This window comes from Eublepharis macularius, chromosome 2 (genome assembly GCF_028583425.1).
Source record: "Eublepharis macularius isolate TG4126 chromosome 2, MPM_Emac_v1.0, whole genome shotgun sequence".
Classification (NCBI taxonomy): domain Eukaryota; kingdom Metazoa; phylum Chordata; class Lepidosauria; order Squamata; family Eublepharidae; genus Eublepharis; species Eublepharis macularius.
In genome coordinates, this window is record NC_072791.1 from 59,059,768 (window position 1) to 59,079,515 (window position 19,748).

At 37.5% G+C, this 19,748-nt stretch overlaps 1 protein-coding gene across 1 annotated transcript in view; it reads right to left on the reverse strand.

Annotated features, from left to right (window-relative positions):
• DPH6 (diphthamine biosynthesis 6) overlaps positions 1-19,748 on the reverse strand; it is a 338,189-nt gene that overhangs the window by 312,645 nt on the left and 5,796 nt on the right. Inside the window, exon 3 of the mRNA XM_054971781.1 lies at positions 13,361-13,554. Coding sequence (XP_054827756.1) covers positions 13,361-13,554 — 194 coding nt within the window. The remainder of the gene's footprint in view (positions 1-13,360; positions 13,555-19,748) is intronic.

Below are 19,748 nucleotides of genomic sequence, written 5' to 3' on the forward strand. Positions count from 1 at the left end.
TTGAAAACCAAAACATTTACTTAAGAAAAGGAGCTTCTGACCAAGCTAAAAATCAGTCTAATAACCTGCTGTTTTGCCACAGCTGTTAAAACTAACAGCTGTGGCAAAACTCCACTAACTCAAGAAACTGCATACAGGCAGACTACAGAGGGCACTGTTGTATCAGCTTTGGAAGTTTTCTGGGGCTACGCTAACACATAAAGAGAACTGCAAAGAGTGCAACATGGATTCAAATGTACTAAACCTTGCACATTTATGAGCCCAAAACACTGAAGCAAAGTTTCTGAAGGCAACTGGACCTGCTTTTGGGGGGGGGGGGCTCCTTGTAACAGAATGTCAGCCCAAGAGGATTACTGCAGTACATACATAAGTCAGTCCCCTTTGTAGTCTTGCCCAGGGGAAAAAAAGGTAACTAATCATAGTACTTTCCTTGTCTTTAGCAAAAAGCATCTTGTTAGGAGAACCTTACTATCTGAATGAAGAACAAGTATGAAGGGCTTACACAGTTCTACCACATTAATATCATAAGAAAGGTATATTCTCACAATACAGTTTTGTTTAAAAGATCAATTCCATTATTCCATCTCTGTTATTTCCACCTTCAACTTCTGCTAGGATATAAAAATACAAACCTCAGCTTAAGGATTTTACTCTTCCAATTTAAAAATATTGCTCAGCAGAGCTTTAGCAACAACTTCTGACCATCTTCTAATCATGGAGGATATAACAACATGATCTAATTGGTATTTTCTTCTGCTAAATTCAATGGTTTTCTGGTTTTCTGATACAAAAATGCTGATCCATGGACAGAATTATTGTCTACAGAAAATAATTTTTCTTTGTTGCTGTATTAGCCTTATATATGTCATTAATCATTGGTGATGCGCTCCTAAGGAAGCTGGATACCATTTTATTTTTATATAAGCCACTGTTCCTAATATGCAATTCAGCACATGATTAGAAGCACTAATATCCCACTTATTTCAACAGGACTTAAGCGTGCATAGCAACTGTGTTCTGTAATGGAGCAGTACAGAATTACAAAGGACAGTATGTGTGTGTGAGTGTGTGTATTGTTCTTTATAATTCTATACTTTTAATATATTAAGAAGCACACAACACTTCTACTTTTCAGTAAAATATATTTCTGATTGCTGATAAAGGCAGCATATATATTATGAAATATTCAGTAAAAGACTTGGGTTTTTTCCTCTTAAATTATTTCTTGCTTTCAACATCTTTATCAATTTGTCCCCCTGCCCCTTGCCAACTATAAAGGACAATTCATATTGGGAATTGTTCAGTCAGTGGACCCAAGTAGACTTCACTATGTAGCAAAGTAGTCATGTAACTGTTTCCACACACCGCCTACCTGCACCCAAACCATATTTACCACCGATGCTGCAAGAGGTGAGCAATTGATTTATCAGCATATTTACTTCCTGTGTTGAAACATATATCATGTTTCGTGATGCTTCATTGGATTCCAAGTTCATTTAATCAATTGTCATTCCTTACTTGCTGGCAAAGCAAATCTTGTGAAGAGGAAGAAAGACAGAATATCACCCATTCTATCCATCACCAAAAAGAGAAAAAACAAAACAAAACAAAAAGTTTATTTTGTCCTCTGGCCTACTTATTTTTACCTTTAGTCATCATATTATGTGCATTTATAGAGTTCATGACTACAAAGGAAATCATTAACTTGGAATATTACATACTAAGCATCCTATTTCAAAGTGAAAATGTTAGTTCCATTTTTTCTTGCTAAAAATGAAACGCAAGTGTTCTCAGAGGTCTTATTTAAGAATACATTCCTCAAACCCCCTTTTTTAAAAAAAAACTGAGGTTGCCCCAAAGCATACACACATCAAATTCTAGATAAAGCAAAAAAAAATGTTTTAATAAATCTCACAAAATTGATCTTAAATTATTGTAATATCCTATTAATGACATGTAAATACTAAAAAGATATAAATTAACAAGATTATTTTCTGAAGATATTAACAAAATCTATTATTATGCATGTTGCAACGCAACATTTTAAAACTAATTTATGCAAGCTAATTTACTGAAATCCTGATTGGGAGCAAAGGAGCTCGTAGCAAGTCATACAGTATTGTTTATTCATATACAAGCATTTCACTTAAGGATAATGGCAGTGCTCCTAAAGGAATATAAAAGCAAAGTGATTAGCAATCATTATCGTTAATTAGTGTTCACTTTGCATTTAGAAGGATGAGACTCCCTTCTTAATAAATGGAAAGTTTCTTTCTGAAGCACTGCCAAACCTACACTAGGTAAGCACTGGACTTAACTACAGATAAGCAGACTTTTAAAAAAATCTAGAGACAGTTCCAGCTAGTGAAGTTCAATTTTTAAACAGGAAAAGGTTTGAAAGGAATGAGCATGACTGGAAACTTATACTTCACATTGTGTATTCTCCCTGATAAAAGGAGGAAATGTGTGTTTATCAATGTGCTCTGAGTGCACAGTTCATTTGGCATCCTGTAAACAATGCCTGGTTGCCCATTTCCGAATACATGTGAGATTCTTGCAAATCCAGAGCACCATATTCAGCAGGCAAGGTCAACCTAGTAGTGCCCTGGAAATGGAAAATTAGGGAAAGCTGGCAATCAGAGGTTTAAGGCTGACCAGAAAAAAAACAAGAGGCTTTTTAGCCATCTTTCAGCACAAGCATTGCAGTCTCTGCTTATTCAGTATTAACACAACAGAACTGGAGGGAATGAAAACAATTCCACACACCTAACAGGGACATATTCATTGGAAATGTTGTTTACCTAAAGGTGCAAATTTCTCATGGTCAGAAGCCACCTACGGCAGAAAAACTGTTGCAAACCCTGGTCTAGGAAGAACATGCTGACTATTTTTCAGATTAACCACAGAAAAATACAGGCATCCAGAAAATAGTTCTAGATACAGGAGTAAAATATCTGCATCTGATGTTTGCAGATCAGTCCTGACTATGTTTACTTGGAAGTAACCTACACTGATTCCACTGCACTGACTGCCAAGCCCTAATGTTTTTGGAAGTTGTTCAGTGCTAGATCTTTTAACCTTTTTTTGGCTGCCAGTGTTTTCCATGCTATTTTGTTTATGTACACTTTCAGCATAATCCCATCTCTCTGGAATAATCTTCCCTGCCTGCCTTCAAAAAAAGCCAGAAAGGATGTATAATTTAGAAAGGTTTTTTTTGTAGCCAAGGCTGAATATGGTTAACAGAGCTTTTTTGGCTGCTGGTGGCTTGGAAACCACAGAAAATTTCCAGTAATAGAATTTCCAGTGACACCATTTTCACCAACTCCTCTGTCATACTCATACCATCTTTGAGGGTCTCCTGCGCTTCAAGCTGGAGCAGGATTTGGGTCTGCAGAAGGAGGAAGTGCCATTCCACCAAGGAAAATCCTCTCAAGTTGTGGAGATTGACTACAAAATCCAAAGTTATATGTATATCTTGTTCATAATGTTGTATCTGAATTTAGTGTATTTGTATGGCCTGATTTTCTCTTTCTCATGGTATATTTGGCTTTGAACCACTTTGGGCCCTTTTTAAGGGAAGGGCAAATAAAAATATTTAAGTGAAAAATATTTAAATGAATAAACACTGAAATCATAAGAGTTTTTAATTATGATGACCTTGACTCAAATATTTAAACATACTATGAAACTGTGAATTCTCACAATTTATAAAAACTATGAAGTTGCCAAGCCAAACAGGTTAATCATTTAAGATCTTCCTCCTGCCATTGAAAAATACCAAAAGCCACTGGCTTCTGACCACATAAGTCATCTTTTTTTCTTAGTCCCCCCAAATTCTTTAGGTAACTGGCTAAGTGCTCTGTTCCCAACAGTTCTTTATAGTGAACATTTCCTGCAGCTTATGATGTCTCTTACTTCATATAATATTGTACAATACGTTCATTTCTGCTTTGCCATATTCAGTTGGATTTATTTTTTTTACTCATCAAGTTGCAGCTAATTTAGGTCAACCCCATACAGTTTTCAAGGAAAGAGATATTCAAAGTTGGTTTGCCATTATCTGCCTCTGCGTAGCAACTGTAGGTTTCCTTGGTGGTCTCCCATCCAAATACTAATTTGTGCTGACCCTGCTTAATTTCCAGAAGCTAACAACATCGGGCTTGTGCTAGTATACTGCATTGGTGCTAAATGTATACTGTATTGTCAGGGCAGCTGGATCTTTAGGTAACCAATTATGCTGTTTACTCTCTATTGTGGTATGCACACTTCAAGAAAGATGGGGAAAGCACATTTTGTAGAAGAAGCGGCTGCTTAAAGGATACATGAATAGCAAAGGCAGCGACATAGAAATATAGAAAGTAGGGGGATGAATTTGATAGGAGTTGCATACAAGGCAAAGTCGGGCACTCTGGTAGGTTCCAACAAGTGTTAAAGACAGAGGGAGTCCGAAAGTTCTAGAAGGTGGAAGAAAAGTGCTTGAACAACTAACTAGAATATATACAAGATGTGTTTACAAAGATGGCAAGTTGGGGCATTTTCTGTGCCTCTGAGTCTCAGAAAAGTATCCTGCTGCCCCAACAGTTCCATCACTCTTACTTTGATGGAGCAATCAGGAAAGTCAGAGATTTTGGGGCAAATTCAGTTTACTTTCTCCAGTTTTTGCAGTCTTCAAAAATTCTGGTGCTGGTGCTAAATGTATACTGTATTATCTCACAGTACCAGTGAAAGGCAGTGATTAGACATGCAAGTTACAGTCTGGAAAATGAACAGTTCAAATAAACTCAGTCAGGAACCGATGAGATGGGTCTTAAACAAGCTGCTCTCTCTCAGTCTCAGTTTTCTACCTGTTCAATGGGGCAAAGTTGCTGTACCTCATACAGATTACTGAGATGTGAAGCAATGTCATCACTTATTATTTACTTTAAACTTTTGTTCAGTATTGTTAACAGGAAGGTGATAAAAAGACAAAACTTCATCTTGGCAGAGAAATTTATTCTCTGGAATGTATACTCTGCAAAACAGACCACTGAAACTGGACAGTCTACACATTCTGCCGCCATGTGGAGTCTGCTTTAAATCTCTTCATGTGGCGGCTATTATCACAAGTCATTCATATGCAACAGCTCACCACAGAGAGCAATTTTCTCAAAGCCAGTGCAAACAACTGAAAAGAAAGGCCTGCGCTGGCATAGAGGACTGGGGGGGGGGGGGGGACTAACATGCATAGTGAACCATTGCACACAAACTGCTGACCATGTGACATCAGCTGCTGCACAGAGCGATTCACAGTGACCTCCGCAGGACAGTCACAGTATACAGACCACTCCAGAATCAAGAGACATAAAACCACAATTCTATCAAGCTGAACATACGTTTGTAGGGATAGTTTTGATTTATACATAAATACAGTATAACAATAGCACCAATTGTTACTTTTCAGGTCCTCACGCACATGCGTTCATATTAAGTTCAGAAACATGGATGGGACATAAAGCTTCTAGTCTTGCCATCATTTCTCAAATTAACTATTTTTATGCAAAATGTACATGGCTTCTCAGCATATGGAATAAAATCAGGCTCTAGTAAGATGATGCTCTAGTTAAAATGAGCATTTCCTCTCAACACAGTTTACATATCTTGCTATAGATAGAATTTGTGAAGAAATGAAAGAAACAAATCCTCAATTAGCCAGATATATTATCTACAGTAAAACCGTTTTGTAAACTCTAAAGGCCACAGGCTCTCTCCAGGCTATAGGCTCTATTACTTTCCATATTTCTCTACTAATCATGTTGCTTTGGCACTCAATGCTTTTTGCATAGCCCCACCTCTACCTCTGCATTCAGTTTTCAGTTGCGATCACAGTATGATTTAAGGACCTTGAGTGAGAGGGTTTACTGACAGAAAAACATGGTAATAGCAGCCACCACAACAGTAGCTGTTTTGCCAGTGGATTGCTTCATGTGTACAGGAGTAGTAGCTTCATTGGAGGGAGGGGAGGTCTCAACTTCTGCTTAAAGATATTTACCATGTAAATTTCTACAGATGTAGAACTACCTATGGACTGAAAATAATGTTGCAAGTAGTTTATTCGCTCTTTAAACAGAATCAAATAAAATAAGTATTTGGTATCATTAAGAGTATTTGTATACTATCATCTTGATGGGTGGGATTCAGACTGGCAATTTCCACCATTCCTGCTGCAGACCACCCACCCACCCCAATATCATTCCTCATGGTCCCCTATCTGCCTGGAGCAGCATTTCAGGGAGATCAGTGGACTGCATTGGGAAGGAGAAGACAGCAAAGTTCCATGCCACTGATGGTTCAAAGATCATGCCATTTTAACGGCAAGTATATGTCTGCATGAAAAACAAACAGCAACTTCTATAAATAGTTTTATAGGCTGAAAAAACACATTAAAAGTTTAACACACAAGATACAGAGTGGTTATACACTGGCTTCCGACAGAAAATTTATAAACAGGCAGACAAAGGTTAACTGTTTAGGGTATCTGGGAACTGCACTTCAGCACAGAATGGAACATAAAACGAATGCTTCAACATAAAAATTCACAATTATTGTAACCAAAACATATGTAGTCATAAAATATCAGTTTTTTCACCATTTGCCCACTCACCCCCCTCACACACACACACACACACACACACAAACACACACACATTCATGTGTTTGAAAAATGTTTCTATAAGAGCTCTATCCAGTTCACAACAAAAACTGATCTAAAATAACTATTCAGGAAACACCAAAAGCTTGGAACCATCTAAGCCCAGTTTGACTAAAGGCTTAACATTGATTTAAAATGTTAACTATGTGATTATAGCTGCAATCCTAACCATGCTTACTGGGAAGGAAGTCCCACTGAATATAGCACAACTTGCTTCTGTGTAAACAGGCACAGAATTGCACTGTATGTTGCCAGTGCAAAGTCAAAGGTTCCAGACTTACAAACTTATTTCAGATCAGTGCCTAACTTCATTGCTCAAATATACACAGAACAAACTTTTAAAAACCACATTATTAATCACCAATCATGCAAGAAGAGATCAAGCATATAATTGATCTATTAATATGATATTAAGAATCAAAGTTATGCATGTACTATATTAGAAGTGGGGAGGGCTGGAAACAAGACACAAATTTTTTCTTCTAAACTGTCTAATTTCTGAGCAGAACTACACCTTTATGTGTACCATAAGGATGTTGTCACCAAAACAACATCCAGCATTCTCCATTATTTCCATGACACAAAGGAATGTTCTTTGTGTTGTTGTGATGTCATCCGTCATTCCTGCCAGCCATAGCCAATGACATGGGGCTGGAGCAGAGGAGTCCATAACTAATTCACTTCCTTTGAGCTCTTCCATTTTCATAAAACTGAATTCATTGATATATTTAACTATATTTTTAAAAATATTACATGCAACATTTTTAATCAAATTTGAACCTCGGTATCTTCTTGGATATCAGGGAAATCTATGTCTAAGCTACCCTGCTGGTGGCAGCATGACTTTCGACATGTGTACATAGAAGGAAGCTACCCTACGCTGGGCTACAAGAGCTCTTTCTGCATCACAACTTTACATGCTCACTCCAATCTAGTCTCTTCCAACTTGTGCCTCTTGAAGAACAAACAGAAAGTTGTTAGCTGAAGGATTATTACAGCTCTTTGACAAAGTGCACATCTAGCCCAGCATTCTGTTTCACACTACAGCCAACCAGATGACCCCTGGAAGGCTTAGAAGCAGAGCATGGAGATCCAAGTGTTCATCTCTGTTGTCCCCACCCTACTCCCACTGCCCCAGTATTTCATAGGCTGACTGCTTCTGAACATGGAGATTTTATTTAGTTGTTGTGACTAACTGACCGAACTATCATGCCCTATGAAGTTGTCTATTCCTTTTCTGAAACCAGCTCAGAGGCGGTCACTGCATCCTATAGCAGCAACATTCACATTAATTCGTTTTTGCTTGTAGAAATCCTTCTTCTTGTTTGTCCCAGATCTACTGATCAACTGGGAAAGCTTTATAAAGCTCTTCTTCAGAAGGAAACCAATGCCTTAATCTGAAGTGCAGGCATTACAAGAGATTCCTTTCACTGGCTCCCATTATTTTATGACTAGATGCAGTCGCTGAAAATCTTCCAACGGATTATCTGAAACAATAGTTCAGAAAAGTAAAAGAGAATCACTGGAGGTTTTTGGCTCCTGCAGAGTGGTCTCTATATAGGGGCCTATGCATATTGGACTGGCAACAACTACTTCATTAGGGCAGAAGAAGAATGACCTTAACTCTAGTAACTGACTCTTCCAAGGGATATCAAGGAATATTTCTCTTTTTATTCTGAAATTATATTTTCCACCTCGCTCACAAGGCTTCAGAAGCATATGTATGACACTGCAAGGCCTGTGAAGTAAAGTTAACATTAAAAGATAAATATCATGCCCCAAGCCCACGTACAGAAGCAATCTGCTTAGATAGCGTGACTGTCTACATAGATAATGTGAGTACAGAGATACAGACGGAAGCACATTTTCATTCATACTGCAAAGCTCATGCAAGACCACTGAACTGGCTGTGTATTTGGATGGTAAGTAGGTTACATATCCACTGCCAGTACCACCAACATGCAACAAGAGCAGGACCAGGATCTCCATTCTTTTCCTAAGAAAATCAAAAACTAACATGAAACATTCCCTCTTTTCTACACTTTTTCCTATAAATTACCCAATTATTTATTGGCATATGCAAGTCTTCAAGTGCAATTTTAGAACCAGCTTCTAAATGAATTCAGCTGTAAAAGCATGGTTGTATGATGTCTATCATTAATGCAATTGAATCCATATATTTATATCTTTAAATTCTTCTGCAGTGGAATTAATATCTGCACAGAACAAAAAAAAAAAGCCAAAAAACCACCCCTCACTTATTTAGTCCAAGACAACTTGATAACATCTCTTTCAACTATAGTTATAAATATCGTGCACAAACTTCCAAAGCAGAAGTTGTCAAGATTTAACATTAGCATTAATTTATGTCATAACTGACTGTTATTCTCAAGATAATAACAAAGTATTCAGTCCGTGCTGTCTGAAAGAAAATGAAAAGAAACTTTGTCCTGTCACTAATCATTTAATTAAACTGATCAATAATACATTCTCTTTATGCTTCTTACAGCCTGATCCTAAGATTTGCTGCACCAATATGGAAAAATTTAGAATAAGGTACCAACAATGATGCTACCACATTGTCACAAAGCTTGATTGTACACAAGCATTGCAAGCAAATGCCTCAATACAAATGTGCAGTGTTGGGCGGAGGGGGAGGGAACCTGCCTGAAGTATTTTCCACTAGTAAAAGCAAATGGTACAACTTGATTCAAACTGACCAATCGATGCAGTGCTCAATGAAGTCTTTTCTCTCAAAATACAGTAATACTGTTAATACTTCACCAAGGTCACCTTAAGATTACAAGGCAAATGTCTTTATCTAGCGCTCCTTGTAGGAATGGAAAGATTGTGCTTTCCAACCACCCAGGTACTTAACAATCTCATATTCTAGGTTATAAATTTTGAATAATGTTCTAGTCCCTTCCCCCTAAAGGAAGTAGCTTCAAACATTGACCCTCCAAGGTTCACTTCCCATGCTGATTCATCTCTCAAGGAACTAGTGGGCACTGTCAAATATTATGGGGGCCTGTTCAAAGCTGTACAAGTCCATGCTCACAGAATGCAGGAGAGGCAATTTGGGCTTTGTTGTTGTTCTGTGTGAGCTGAAAGTGCACCAAATGACACACTTCTGCAGCACTGCTCTGGAGTGAAGGACTGTAGTGGTAGGAAAGCTATCTGGAAAAGTTTTCTGCCATTACTGAGCTCTTTCATAGTTGAAGAACTGCTGCTATCGACTATAGGTAGTTTGTTCGTTCTATAACTGAAGTTAATTTAAATTACTTGTTTAGTCACACAGCACAGCAACCTTTATTGGCATAGATACTTGTTTAGTCACAGTTCTCTCAGAGCTCTCTCAGTCCCACCCACCTCACAGGGTGTTTATTGTGGGGATAATAATAACATACTTTGTAAACCGCTCTGAGTGGGCATTAAGTTGTCCTGAAGGGCGGTATATAAATCGAATGTTATTGTTATTATTATTATAGGTCACTTATGACTGGGAAATTGACTAATTCGAAAACTAAATAGGATCAGCTGTTTGCATACCTTACTATTTTCAGTATCAATGCAGACAAAATGGCAACAAGAATTTGAATAAAATAATCACTCAATTTAGCTGACTGCCATAGAGAGTATATCGCAGTTAATGTCAAAAGATGACTTGAAGTTGTCATTAATGAGAGAAGGATCCTCCCCATTCAACCACTGAGTTCATACTCTTCCAGTATTACATAAGAACAGCAAAAAGTTATATTTATTTATTTAACAGTTTTATTAGAATATGTAAATTCGGCCTTTTTCAATAAGCTTACAAGTATATAAAATGTTAACAAAACAGTAACAGATCAAAACAAAATTGCACAGCAACAGAAGGTCAAATCCACCATTTCAAATGTGGTGGAGAGTGCCATCAAGTCATAGCTGACTTCCAGCAGCCCCTGGTGGGGTTTTCAAAGCAAGAGACTAACAGAGTTAGTTTGCCATTGCCTGCCTCTGCAATCCTGGTCTTCACTGGAGGTCTCCCATCCAATTACTAACCAAGGCTGACCCTGCTTAGCTTCCAAGATCTGACGAGACTGGGCTTGCCTGGGTTATACAGGTCAGGGTACCATTTCAAATATTAAGGTCCAAAAAGAAATTTTAAGGGGGGGTCCAATAGTCTGAAAACTAATCAAAAGGAGCCCCAAGCAAAATTCCTGCAGGAAAAAGTTCTACATTCTGCAGCTATTGCCCTGTCATGGATAGCCACCCAGGCATTTCAGATGGTGGGAATACACACAGCAGAGCTTCCAAGAAAGCTTTCAAACTCATGCAGGTGGGTTCACACAAGATGAGTCAAAACTTGATGTGCACTGGATCCAACTCTTTAAAAGTCTAAACCAGCACTTCAATTTGCACTCCAAAACCAACTGGAAGCCAATGAAGTTTTTATCATTTCAGTGTGTATATGTTCTGATATTCAGCCAAGCAGCACATTCTGAACCAACTGCAATTTCTCACCACTTTTCCAAACGCAGCCCATGTGTAAAATCTGTTTTAAAAGTCTAATCTAAAAGTTACCAGAACATGAATTACCTTGGTTACATTCTTCTCCTTTAAAAAAAAAGGTGCAGCTGGCAAAGCAGCTTTAGCTGATAAAAGATGCTCCTACCCCAAGTGGCAGGTCCAAGGGAACCCAAAACCTGGTGGGTCTTGAATGCAAATAAATGTTCCATACAATAAACACCTCTGCAGAATCATATGGATTTCTGCCCAACAGTACTCCTTTCTATTGGTATAAACTCCCTGTCTTTGCATTCATGGAGTTTTGAATGTCAGAGGAAAGACTTTTAGTTGAAACTGGTATAAGGGGCAAAATTGCTATTGAATCCTGCATCAGTTAAGTGAAAGACAGGATTCAACAGGAACAGAATGAACACACTACACCTTTGTTTTCTTTATTGCCTTTCAGAAGTGCTACTGTATATTTCCTTGAAGCTGTGCGCGTACTAAAATTATTCTGCCAAACCCATCACAGATCTCTCTGTAGTGGAGTGCAGGCATTGTTCTACAAAGGAAATCCAAGTTTAGAAGCAACATAAAGATTACTATATTCCATCTGATAGAAAGTATATTTCTTTTGTTGATAATCTTTTCTGATAGAACAATACCAATAAGTATCCTGTTGAAAATAAGTATCCTGCTCAGCCATCAGTACAATTGTGACTTTAGCCTTGTTTCAAGTGTATAAATTTGGACCAAGAAAAAAGCAGTAACGCTGAACATCACAAAAAAAGCAAAAAATGCTGTTATCTTCTCAGTAAAATCATTCCTATCCAGACCATAATGATGAAATAACAAAAACAAAATCGTTTTCAGACTGTTCAATAATTTTATTATTGTTCCATTTGTCAGAGTTCTCATATCTAGCAAAGTATACCAAATCAATGACCCTTCACTCAAAGAAGGCCTCCAATGCTTACATTGATTTTCTGCATACATGGGCTTTCCCATTCACACAGATTACTATATCAGACTACTGACTACCCTTGTTCAAATTCTCACTTGGGCCAACCATATTTCCCAGTCTAACCTACCACACAGGGCTTTTACAGTGATACAATGGGGAGAGAAGAGCTGCATACATTGGCCATTTCCACACACGTTGAATAATGCACTTTCAATGCACTTTCGCAATCCTTTTGAAGTGGATTTTTTGTTCCACACATGGAAAATCAGTTTCAAATGTTCACTAAAGAGTATTGAAAGTGGATTATCCAACGTATGTGGAAGCAGCCATTGTCCTAAGCTTTTTGGAGAAAGGATGGAATAAAATTAGACAGAAAGAAGAGGTAGTCACACACATGCAGCTACACCTTTCACTAAAGTAAATGGGAAGCTGTATATGAGTACCAGAGTGCACACAAAGCTTGGATCAAGTTATGTTCACTTTCCAAAGGGTTACAGCTTTTAAAAAAAGAAAAGAAAAACTGGCCGTTTCCGCACTGCCTTAAAATAGCAGCAGGCTCCTGGAACGCTGGCAGCTTCTTTGCGCGATATGAGCTGAAAAAACGCCCCACATCCATTTTAAAGAAAACGTCACGCGAAGAAGCTGCCAGTGTTTCGGGAGCCTGCTGCTTTTTTAAGGTAGTATGGAAACTGCCCCTGTGAAACTATCATTGACAATTCACAACATCACCACTAAGCTGCAACTGAAAACGTACCATGTAGTACTCTGAATAAGGAACATAATATAGACAATGAATTCCATCATCTTTAATTTGGCTTTAAAATGGATGAACTTCGTGGAGAATACATGTATACAGTCAAGCAGAGAAACAAAAGATATAAAACAGAAGGAAAGAAACTTGAAGTAACAAAACATAATGTATCCTCTGAATAAACGTGAGTAAACCCTTCTTATGTATATATTTTGCATTTCATAGAATAAATCAGTTTTTAATACTATAATGAGGTCATTAGCTTGATATTAGGAAGCAACAAAAACTGTAGAATAAGTTACAAATTAAGACCCATTTCAACCACATTTATAGTTTGGTATGAGATGGTGGGATATACAGCAAAAACATAGATGAATACAGTTAGAGTTGCAAGTAGACTTCAGGTCTACAACTCTATTTAACTAACCATTTCACATTTTAACTTAATTTGAGCTTTTGGGCAACGTACCTTAACGTGTTTTAGAAGATGATAAAGGTCCTCAACCTCGTCGCCTTCACACCTGGTATACGTTCTGCCAGTGTAAATGCTAGTACCCTTAATAGTGTGACGATAAAGAGGCAAACCCATGGCTTCAGCATAAAGTTCTATGGCATGATGCCCTACTGTCTGATACATGTAACTGTCCAGCTCATCTTTGCCCTCTGAAACAGAGAGAAACAGAAGGTTATAATGATATTTGATGTTACATATCCAGCCAAATTTTTCATTTAATCTCACCTACCTCCCCTCCTTGCTACAGCCCCCATCACACATGCCTTTTGTCCATGCCAGTCCCATAAGCCTCAACGTAGCCTTTTTTGATAGTCAAAGGGAATCCCTTGCTCCCATTTTCACCAATGGAAAAGCCAGATGGTCTAATCCCTAGTAAATAAACTAGACCTGAGTTTGTTAGAATGTCCTTTGTCTACTTCAAACAAACAAACTTCAAAAGGAGAGGTTTTTTGCGTATACTATTTTGTTTCTATTACTTACAGCTGCAAGTTATGTCCTGATTAACTTCATCAATATGCAATGGGACCATTTTATACTATCATGATGCCACTGCAGAAATCACCACAAAATCCGTAAGAATACAGATTGGTAGTACACATCAAAACAATAGCTACACAATGTGTAAAATTCAATTATAAGCAAAATAATCAGTTTCTGCTTTGCACCTTCCAGTCAGCCTCCTTCAATACAAGCCATACCCAAGTGCTGCTTTCAAGAGACACATCTCATATGCTAATCCTACCATTCAGTAGGATACCACACAATATCAGAGCATGATGTAGAATCCACTGATTAGCAGCTGATTTGTATCAACAGGAATCAAGAGCTCTGAACCAAAATATGAAGGTCACTTGGAGTTATTCCAGACTAAGCCCTCTATGCTTAGAAAAGAGCAACTACATAGGGTCACACTATCAATTTTGGAAATATACCAGTTCTATAAGAACCTTCGTAATGAACATTTCATAGATCAGGATGCTCAAGACATTCATTATTTAATAGGACTATATAAAGCTTCCTTACAATTTTATTTCATAGGTCTAGGTAGCCCAGTATTGTCCACTCCAGCTGGCAACAGTTCTCCAAAGCCTGTGGCAGGAGGAGACTTTCCCAGCCTTACTCTTACCACTAGAAATGTCTGCAATTGAACCTAGAACCTTTGGCAGGCAAAGCGTCGACCACTCATTTCCCCCCTTCCTTTCTGAATTAGGGATCTTCAGCAATAAATGTTTTTCTGCTAGTAACTTTTAATTACCATTTTTTCATACCATTTCTACCAAATACATACAAGTTTATCAGCAAGGGATATTTGTTTGTTTTTCTGTACAGCACCTAGTTCTTTGGGAGAGAAGGTGGCATGGTATAACCGATCTTGACGGATCTCAGAAGCAAAGTAGGGTCAGTAATTGGATAGGCGACCACCAAGGAAAACTCCGCAGAGGAAGGTAATGACAGACCACCTTTGCTTCTCACTTGCCTTGAAAACCGTTTGCTGGGGTTGCTATATTTTTTTTAAAAAGACAATTTTATTGGATGGGTTCCCAAACATACACAGAAATCAATAACATTATCTACCCCATAACATTTTCCCCATCCTTCCCCCCCCCCCTTTTCTGGTGACTCCCAGCAGTTTGCCATACCCATCTAAATCTAAAATCTAAATCTAATCTAAATCTAAAATCTAAATCTAAAATCTAATCTAATCTAAAAAGTATATCATATAGATTCTTAAAGTCTATACTATATATCTATGTTATGCATACTAATCAAATCTCTTTACTCGTCTTAACTATCTACACTTACTATATTACTTATCTTAATTAAAAATATAAAAATTATATAAGTACATAAGTACTACTAAATATACTAACTAAAAAAAAGATACATATATATGTGTAACATTCTATTCCTTAAGTACCTATTACTATAACACTATAACTCCATACTAATCCAATAAAATACAATAAAATAAAATATACCCCTTTTTGACCTTAAGTAAGTTTCTATCTCCCCTTTAATTCTCCAAAGACCACAGTTTCCCCTTCATGTCCCACTTTTTCTCCACATATTTCTTGAATTTTTCCCAACTTAATGTATAATCCAATTCTTCTTGTTCTTTCAATTTCCTTGTTAATTTGTCCATTTCTGCCATATTCAAAACTTTCAAAATCCAATCTTCCATAGATGGTATCTCCTGAGTCTTCCACAACTGTGCATAACACATTCTGGCCACTGTGTTCATATAAAACACCATAACTCTGTCCATTTTATCAAAATCTTCTAGGTTCATACATAATAACAGCAATTCCGGGGTTTTATTTATATTCCTTTGTAAAATATCTGACATAACTTTTACTATATCCCCCCAGAACTGCTTAGCCTTATCACAAGTCCACCACATATGATAGAATGAACCTTCATGCTGCTTACATTTCCAACATTTATCAGACATCTGGCTATTACCATTGGCCAACTTCTTCGGTGTTAAATACCATCTATACAACATTTTATATACATTTTCACGCACAGTGGAACATGCTGAAATTTTAACTACATTTTTCCACACCTTTTCCCAAGCTTCCATTGAAATTTCCTTATTACAATTTATTGCCCATTTGACCATCTGAACTTTAACAACTTCTTCCTCCGTAAACCATTTCAGTAATATCTTATATATTTTAGAAATTATTTTCTCCCCCCCCCTGAAGCAAGCAGTTCTCAATCTCAGAATTTTGTAATCTAAAACCATTTTTCCTTTTGTCTTTCTCATATAAGTCTTTTATCTGCATATATTGAAACCATCCATATTGGAATGGCAATTCATCATTACCTTTAAGCAAATAATTGTTCTGCTTTATCTCAAGAATCTCTTTATATGTCAACCAATCTTCCCCCGCATATTCTGTTCTTGGATTTACTACTTCCGCAAGGATAATCCACATTGGTATAGACTCTTCCATATATCTCTTATATTTGTTCCATACAGCAAACAAACTTCTTCTTACGTAATGATGTAAAAACATAGAGTCTGCTTTTACTTTGTCATACCATAGATATGCATGCCATCCAAATAGTTTATTGTATCCTTCCAGTGCTAATAACTTCAAATGCTTCAATGACAACCATTCCCTTAACCAGTCCAAACATACCGCATCGTGGTATAATTTAAAATTTGGTAATTGTAGACCTCCTCTTTCTTTTGCATCATAAAGTACTTTCATTTTAACTCTGGGGGTTTTTCCAGCCCAAACAAAATTTAAAATCATTCTCTGCCACTTTTCAAATTGTTTACTATCCTTGACAACAGGTATTGTCTGTACTAAAAACATCATTCTTGGAAGAACATTCATCTTAATTACTGCAATGCGACCTAACCATGACAAGTTCATTTTGTTCCATCTGATCATATCTTTATCTATTTGTTGCCATAACTTGTCATCATTATTCTTATATAAATCAATATTTTCCCAGTAACTTCCACTCCCAAGCATTTGACTTTGTTCACTACTTCACATTCCACCTTATCCATCAGCTCCTTTTGTTGTTGTTTGGTCATATTTTTACACAGTATTTTGGACTTCACCTTATTTATTACAAATCCCACTAAATCTCCAAAGTCTTTCATTTTCTTCATCAATTTTGGCATGCACTCTATTGGATCCTCCACTATCACCATTATATCATCAGCAAAAGCTCTCACTTTATATTCAAATCCTTTTGTCCTCAATCCTCTTATTGAATTATCTTCTCTTATTTGCCTAAGTAAGATCTCCAATACCATTACAAACAGAAGTGGGGAAAGCGGACAGCCTTGTCTTGTTCCTTTCCTTATTTCCAACTTTTTCGTCACAACTGAATTGACAACTATATTTGCAGATTGGTTTTAATATATTGCCTTTATTGCTTGTATAAACTTCTCTCCCATCTGCATCTTCTCCATTGTTACAAACATAAAATCCCAGTTCAAATTGTCAAACGCTTTCTCCGCATCCACAAAGAAAAAGCCAACCTGCTTCCCTGGATTTTTATCATAATACTCAATGGCATTCAGTAACACTCGTAGGTTATTTTTTATTTGTCTTTCCGGTAAAAAGCCAGCTTGGTCTTCATCTATGAATTCCACTAACCAAGCCTTAAGTCTTTCCACTAATATCTTTGCAAATATTTTATAGTTATTATTAGTTAGAGATATTGGTCTGTAATTCTTAACGTTACTTAAGTCTAATGTCTCCTTTGGTATCAATGTAATATTAGCCTCATTCCATGTATCTGGCATCTCAACCCCTTCCAATATCTCATTCATTACTTTTTGCATCATTTGTTTCAAATCCTCCACCATCACTTTATAAAATTTTGCTGTAATTCCATCTGGTCCCGGAGCTTTGCCAACTGTAGTAGCTTGTATTGCTTGTAACACTTCCATTATTGTTATCTCAGCACTAAGCTTCTCTTTCAGCTTCTCCGGCACCTTTGGTAAATCAATCATATCAAAGTAGTCCAAATGGGTCATCATTTCCTCCTCTGTTTGTCCCAAAAATTTTGCCAATATTTCAGCTACTTGTTTAAGAGCAGATCCATCAATTTTTTCCGGAACCGATCTCATACGAATTTGTCTATCCATTGCTTTGCATTCCATCATCACCATTCTTTCACCCATAGCCACAGCGTCTGTCTGTATAGCCTCCGTTTTTTTCTCCCTATCCTGCACCATCTGTTGCGTTTCTTGCACCTTTTGTTGGGTATTCTGTAAATCTGTTTTATTGCTTCCATCTTTTTTAACTTCCGTAATCTCAGACTTAATCACTTCTTTCATTTCCATCATTAAGTTTTGCTGTAATTGTTGTATCATCTCCCGAATCTCTTTATTTCCCTCTGTTATTTTCTTATCCAAATTCTCAATGGCAACCTGCCAGTCCTTTTCTTTTTTGGAGGCCATCGGACTTGCCTTGGGTCCCCACGAATCAGCTCTCTTTCTTAACTCCGTCTTCTTTTTAATTCAAGTCTCTATTTTTATATATCAAAATATATATCAAAATTTTTAAATGTTTGCCCTCAATTAAAATGGCGATTGAGGCTTCCCTTACCCTTAAAATGTCGGGCAATGTTTCTCTATGATATAAAATGTCGGGCGATCTTTCTCTGTGGTAATACTGTCACATCAATGGTCTTCCCTTACTTTCAATGGTGAATCCTTTGCTTCCGGTTCCTTTCCCTTACTTCCAATGGTGGGTACTTCACTTCTTCTTCCAACTTTATTTTTTTTCCGGGTCTTCCTGGTCTTCCTGACCTCCCTCGTTGCGCTCTATCTCCTCTCCTCTACTTCCTGTCTCGCATCCCGCCTTCCGATTCCCACAATCCGCCCACCGCGTCGCTATCTCCCCAACCACAGGTATGCAAAACAATATTCTTCTTAGCTCTTTTTAACTTTTTCTCACTGTCACAACTCAAATTAAACTGCTCAGTCTTTTAGTATACTTTTTCAGCTTGGTAACTCAGTCTTTTGTTCTTTTAAAAGTTTGGTCTTTATTCAGTAAAACAGTCCGTTGGGGGAGATAGTAATCTTAACTTAACATAAACTTCTTGGGATGTGCTCACTGCTTCAAACATCCAATTCTGTTCAAATCCGTTCCCGAGGCTTGGGGAACAACGAGCCTATGTCAATTTAATGACTCCCAAAGCTGCTGCAGAGATTTTGGCCGCCCTTCTCCGATGAGGATCTCAAGGCTTGGGAGGAAAGCCCTTAATTCAGAGCCTCCCACCCGCCGAGACACTTCACTCTCAGGGCTACAAGCATTCCTGCCGGGTTTCTAACTGAAATCCGGAGGCTGTGGGCGATCTGGGTGCCCCACCAGCCCGAAAAACAGCACCTCGGTTGATCCGGAATTCCGAATCACGTCGGTCTCGCCATTACCCCAACCGGAAGTTCCCCGTTTGCTGGGGTTGCTATAAGTCAATCATGACTTGACAGCACTTTACACACACACAACCCTAGTTCTTTAAGGCACTTTAAAAATAATAAACAAGTAGTTAGTATCCAACCATGTCCTTAAATTTTCTTAATAGTCAGTGATTATTATGAATTCCCCCTCCCCAGGAATAGCACTACAGTAGGAGAGAAATCAGGAGAAATCATCATCCTCTCATATGAAAATTTGTGCCCTTAAGTATCTGAAATGTGTCTGGATACAGGCCATTATTAATATTAGCACTTGGATAACCAATCTTGCCAGCCCGTCAGCATGTATGATCCGTAGTATATTTAACTATCTTGATTAAGAATGCTATACTTAAAACAAGATGTCAATGAAATATTAACACTAACCACATTTTAATGAATTATATT